The 6576-nt window shown below is 45.3% G+C and overlaps 1 protein-coding gene across 1 annotated transcript in view; it reads left to right on the top strand.

Moving 5' to 3' along the window:
* Positions 1–5771, top strand: part of Atp6ap1l (ATPase H+ transporting accessory protein 1 like) — a 23435-nt gene extending 17664 nt beyond the window's left edge. The window contains exons 6-7 of the mRNA XM_021208804.2: positions 2405–2645; positions 5361–5771. Coding sequence (XP_021064463.1) covers positions 2405–2645; positions 5361–5663 — 544 coding nt within the window. The 3' untranslated portion in view covers positions 5664–5771. The remainder of the gene's footprint in view (positions 1–2404; positions 2646–5360) is intronic.
* The last annotated feature ends 805 nt before the right edge of the window (positions 5772–6576 follow it).

Raw genomic sequence — 6576 nt, 5'->3', positions numbered from 1 at the left:
TCTTCCTTCCTCCTCTTCCCCCTCCTCCTCTTCCCATCCCCCCCTTCCTCCCTTCCTCCTCTTCTTCCTCCTCTACTTCCTCCTCCTCCTCTTCCTCCTCTCCCCCCTCTTCCCCCTCTCCCTCCTCTTTCCCCTCCTCTTCTTCCCCCCTCCTCTCCCTCTTCTTCTTTCCCCTCCTTTTCCCCTTCCTCCTCTTCCCCCTCCTCCTCTTCCCCCTCCTCCTCTTCCCCTTCCTCTTCTTCCCCTTCCTCCTCTTCCCCCTCCTCCTCTTCCCCTCCTCTCCCTCCTCCTCTTTCCTCTCTTCCCCTGCTCCTCCTTCCGCTCCTCCTCCCTTTCTTCCTCTCCCTCTTCTCCTTCTTCCCTCCTCCCATCCTTTTCCTTCTCCTCCTCCTCTTCAGGTAGGATAAAGGTATGTGACATTTATGTCCATAATCCCTCCATGTCTTATCATTTGAGTCACTTGCCCAACTTTCATCTGCCTATACTCTCTCCCTAAAAGCCTTTCTGACCAAAGAGGGCTGTGCTATGGTTGTTGTTATTGTTGTTTGTTGTTTGTTGTTTGTTGTTTTTTTGTTAACATGACACAAAGCTATACATAATTGAGCAGAGAAACCACAATTGAGAAAAGGCACTCTCCTTTTGACCACAAAAGTGGCCTGTGGGCAAGGCTCCTTAGTGATTGATGGGGGAGGGCCCAGCCATTGTGGGTGGTGCCACCCCTGGGCTGGTGGTCCTGGGGTAAATAGCACACCTCCATGACCTTGCATCAACTCCTGTCACCAGGTTCCCCACTTGCTAGAGTTCCTGCCTTGATTTACCCCAGTGCCATGTGGTTATATGGGAAGTTGCCTCCCCAAGTTGATTTAGGTCATGGTGTTTCTTATCATAGCATTAGAAACCCCAACTGTAAAGTTTATACTTACTATGCTTAGAAGACCAAAAGCAAAAAAATGCTTCTAGCAGTAAGTCCCTTGTAACTTTCACAAACTGTACCCTAGCAGTCCCCTTCCCCTTCCCCAGACATTGAAGACTATTCTTAAATTGACTGAGCTTGTAAAATTTGCTCTTCTAGAAAGACGGTAGGCCATAAAACTAACTGCTCTTCCTGCTTTCATAATCAAACTTGCTTACTCTGCTCAGAAAGGCGGCTGGGGCAACTGTAAGACATATATTTTAAAATCAGAGCCTGCCTACACAGACAGATGCATATAGTCTGGTGGGTTTTGACTTTGTAAGCCTTGGCCTGACATGACTAAGGGCTGCATCTTGGGATCGCTCTCAGGTGCAGTCCTGGCCCCACCCTGGGTGACAGTACTTCAATGAGAAGACTCTTGTTATTAAAGTGTATTTATGGTCATGGTGAATCTCTAGTGAGCACAGACCCCTCACACTTACAGACACGGCTGACTGTATCCCCTCCTTGTCATGGAGAGTGTCAGCACCCCAGCCTCCCCTACCTCGAATTAGATTGTTCAGAAGTGTTCTTTCTACTTCTTCAGCTCCCAGGATTCTCCATGAACACAAAATAAAATAAGGAGAACCCACGAGAACAGAAAGATCAGAAATACTGAGCTATAAGTACAAGAAAAGAATTGATAATTCAACCAGTATTTCCAATTACTACCAATGTTCTAATCCTGTCAGTCTTGAATTTTTCTATGTAATGTCTCATCATTTATAATAAAATTATCATTAATTATATATACACCATACTTTTTCATGATTAGAGAATGTTCCATGCTAGCGGTGAGGGTGATGGTCTCAGGTTGAATCTGACAGGCAGTTTAAACACAACATCGGAGAGAAAGTAGGCAAGTGGTTTTGTCCCTCTAGACTCAATTCCTCATATATGACACTGGGATAATGTAAGAAACCTATTGCTAGCCGGGTGGTGGTGGCAGCGCATGCCTTTAATCCCAGCATTTGGGAGGCAGAGGCAGGCGGATTTCTGAGTTGGAGGCCAGCCTGGTCTACAAAGTGAGTTCCAGGACAGCCAGGACTATACAGAGAAACCCTGTCTAGAAAAAACAAAACAAAACAAAACAAATAAACAAAAAAGAAACCTATTGCTATTGTTTTATGACTATTTAATTCGGTGTTAATATACACCTAAGTAAACTTGATAATGAGCATAATAACATGCTATAATAAACATACAATTTGATTCTTAGAAAAGAAAAAAAAAGCGCCCCCCCTCACCCTGTAGGATTTTTGTATTCTTTTTCTTGTTCCCAATCACTTGCCTTCTTACCAACCTGGCTCTTGTTTGTCTCCAGAGAAGCCTCTCCCCAATTCCACAGGCTGACAAAAGAGGGCGCCATTGTACTGTTCACGGATGACGCCCGGCTCGAGATAGTACTTGTAAAAAAGTGCCAGCTGACACTAATATAACAATCCTTTTCAGGTTCACCCTAACCAATTACAACAAGCTGGCCAGCCAGAGTTGGTTTAGTTTGCACCGCGTCGAGATAATCTTCAACAATTCGGTGCAAGCAACTTTTAATGCAACCGGTATATATGCTCTGTCAACTTACTCCTACCACTGTCAACGCGTCAGCAGCCTGCGGCGGAATGATGCCCTACTGTTGCTTAGCAGCTCAGATGATGTGACAAGCCTGTGGGAGGTCACATTTATTGATTTCCAGGTAATAAACTAAAACTCACGGGTCACATGCCCGCATACTTGGAGCCAAAGAAACTCAGCTTAAGTAACCCAAAACAAGACGTTAAAGGAAGCGTGTCCGTGCAGTATCTTTAAGGTAGTGTTGGTTTATTTTGGATCTTCTGAGGTATGAGACGGAGCAGGATGGAGAATTTCTTCTGCCTGAGCCCTCCAGGGCTCTCGTTTACTTTCCTGTTTTCCACTTACCAGGTACTTATCTAAACCCTAGTGCAGCTGTGGCTGAAGCCTGGTGACTGACATTTCCTGGGCCCAGAGCTCTGTGAGGAGAGCCCTTCTGGAAGCAAACAGCGATCTTATCAGAGCAGATAAGAAGTACATCTGAAGTGGGAAAGACAGTGTTGACAGTTAGCCTGGGAATGGAATCATCAACCATCAAAAATAGCCCAGAGAGCTTGAAAACCTGGGAGAAACACATGCGAGTGTGACAGGCGCCGTTGCAGCCAGCATCCCAGCTGAGAGACATTCTCTCAAGTCTCTCTAATCTTGTTTACCCACTGCCTGTCTTACTGAAGCAGCATGCATGGCATTGCACATCCCTTATAAGGGCATGTTCCTGCTTGTTCCGTATTTACGTGGGTATACAGATTCATGTATATTTCTCTCAGCTTGGAGGAGGCATAGCGTTGATGAAAGGCCAAGGGGAAGAAGGGAAGAACACAAATTTTGGAGTCAGGCAGATCTGATTTTAAAATCACTCTTCTGCCGCAAGGCTGAGTTACTTAACCTTGTCCATATATGGCCTATCTTCATCCACATTTGTGACTTCGTATGTGTGCAGTTCTCAGGAGCATTCCAGGCATGGAGTGACAATGGCACGTATACCACTTATACCAGAGACAACCCATTTTATGTTATGTACATTATGTAACTGAAATAATAAAACAAACACTTGCTCAAAGACCAGGGATGGGGATTTTGAATGACAGAAAGGAAGAGAGGCCAGAGAAGGACTTTGCAGCCACCAGGGACGACTGGCTCACAGACTCACAGGATTGACCTCTGTGCTGGCTGAGCAAGGCACAGTAGCTTGGCTTTGGGGCCTTGGAGCAGCAGCATTATGGAGGGACACCCCAGTTTGTCTTCACAGGGCTCCCCAGACTCCAGGGAACTTGCTGTGAGAAGCACATTCCTCCTCAGGATTGTGTAACATGCATGCCTGAAATTGCCTTCCTCACAGTAAACGTGCATGCTAGCTTTGTGGAAGCATCAAGAATGTAAACAGACGTGTGAATGCAGACTCAGGCCAGGGGAGAGGAATGTCCACAGGGGAATGCTGTCCACTCTGCAGGTTTGCTGGATTTTCTTGTAGAATAAACATTTGTCCCTTGGTAGGCCCGAGAGATTGGTTGCAGACCCTAATTCCTTTCATGGTTACCAAATCCATGAATTCTCAAGTCCCTTAAATACAATGGCATTGTATTTGCATATGACCCGCATACAGCCTTCTATGGTAGTGACAAGAAAAGAGATAGACAATACCAAAGACTGTGGAGTCATATGAAGCCACATGTGTATGAAACCGGGTTTCTCATGTGTAAATTTTATTACTACACACTTTCTGTCGTGTGACTCCAGGTGAGTTACAGAACTTTCCTGAGCTCCAGGCTCTTCTTTAAGCTACAGTAAAATAGTCACTTGCCCATGCGCTGCTATGAAGGCTAAGTTGGGTAAACAGTATCTGGTATACACAAAGCCTTCAGTGTGTGCCTCAGTTTGGGTTTTTACCACACTAGGACTCATGTCCTCCCTGAGAGACGCGTTCCAACCACTCCCTGTCTATGACATCAAACACCCTACTTATCAAACCTAGAGCATCCTTTGAGTTAGAGACATAGCAGACATGCTATTTTATATGAACTCAAATAGTCCTAAAAATCAGATTAAAAGAAGTTTCGTTTCAGTCTTTAACTATACATTTTTAGTTGTCACAGTTTATCCATCCCAGAATGGTTGGTCAGCTTTCTTTGCAAATCAAGTTTCCAGTCAGGGATGATGGCTCCTGTCTATTATTCCAGCACACATGGAGCTGAAGCAGGGGGAAGACAGTGAGTTTGGGGCCAGCCTATGCTATACTGTGAGCCCTCAAAACAGACAAAATTTCATTGTCTAAGTAAGCAGAATTATATTTATCAGATCACATACTCCAACTATTCTACAATAGGATGTGATATGTGTCCTAGATCCTTTTCTCATTTTCTTGCTAAAGTACCCTGACAAAAGATAATTTAAGGAAGAAACACTTTATTTGGCTCACAATTCCAGGTTCCAGTCCATCATTACAGGAAGTCAAGGCAACACAAATTTGAAACAGACAGCTACATCCACAGTCAAGAGCATAGCTGCATGCATGCCTAGTCCTCAGCTCACTTACTTGGTGTTTATACAGTCTGGGACATGAGCCTAGGGAATGGTGCCACCTGAAGTGGGCTCGATCATCACACATTATATTTGCATAATCAAGATGATCCCCTCCCCCTAGACATGCCCACAGAGAATCTGATATAGTCCCTCTCTGACATTCTCTTCTTAGGTGGTTCCAGTTATGGAAAGTTGGTAGTTAAAACTAACCACAGTATGTAAAATTTGGTTAATTGGGGCCCAGAACCACTAACACAGTGTGAATTGACACTTAGAGGGAATGCATGGGTTACTTCTGTTCTTTTCTTTGTCTGGACAGATCCAAGGCTTCTCCATCAAGGGGGCACAGTTTGCTCAGGCCAGAGACTGCAGCTCTTCCTTCTCACCTGCTATTCTGATTGGTCTGGCCATGTCTCTGATTCTGTTGCTGGTGCTGGCCTATGCTCTGCATATGCTCATCTACCTGCGCTATCTGGACCGTCATTACGAGTTCATCACCTCTCCTGCCCACTTCCCGTCTCTGAGAGCGCTCGACACAGGAGAGGAGAAGGAGCTTCTGGGGAGCCAGGGAGCCGAATGCTATGAGCTAAGGAACCAACAGATCTGCAAAATCTATATTTAACAGCACGAGTGTCTGTCTCCTCACCAAGGCCAAACCATCTCTGAAAGACATTGTTCTCTTTTGTGATGTCTGACTTGTGAATTGTTTGATTAAAAAAAAAGAGAGAGAGAAAAGGAAAAACCTTGGCAATGAGTTGGTTTTTAGCTTTTATTGGCTTTGCTAGGTAGGTCTAGGGCAGTGAAAAAGTATCTCAAGGGACCCCACAGAGGTAAGTACCACTGTTCCCCAAAAGTGCCTGGACATAGTGAAGAAAAAGATGAAGAAAGGGAGTGTCCTGGCTAGTTTTAGGTCAGCTTGACCCAAGCTATAGTCATCAAGAAGAGACTGAGAAAATGCCTCCATAAGTCTGAGCTGTAGGCGAGAGTGTAGAACATTTTTATAATTGGTGATTGATGGGGAGAGCCCAGCCCATGGAGAGTGGTGTGGTGCAGCCTGGGTTGGTGATCCCAGGTTCTATAAGAATGTAGGCTATAAGAATAAGAGCAAGCCACCAGGCAGCACCCTTCCATGGCCTCTTCATCAACTCCTGCCTGTTGACTCTGGTTCTGTCTGAGTTGCTGTCCTGACATTTTTCAGGGATGAACAGTGATATTGATTTATACTCATTGTATTAGTTAGGGTTTTACTGCTGTGAACAGACACCATGACCAAGGCAAGTCTTATAAAAACAACATTTAATTGGGGCTGGCTTACAGGTTCAGAGGTTCAGTCCATTATCATCAAGGCAGGAGCATGGCAGTATCCAGGCAGGCATGGTACAGGAGGAGCTGAGAGTTCTATGTCTTCATCCAAAGGCTGCTACTGGAAGACTGACTTCCAGGCAACTGGGGTGAGAGTCTTAAGCCCACACCCACAGTGACACACCTACTCCAACCAAGTCACACCTATTCCAACCAGGCCACACCTCCAGATG

Source organism: Mus pahari, chromosome 11, assembly GCF_900095145.1.
Source record: "Mus pahari chromosome 11, PAHARI_EIJ_v1.1, whole genome shotgun sequence".
In the NCBI taxonomy this organism is placed as follows: Eukaryota; Metazoa; Chordata; class Mammalia; order Rodentia; family Muridae; genus Mus; species Mus pahari.
This window is presented reverse-complemented; position numbering and strand designations above follow the sequence as displayed.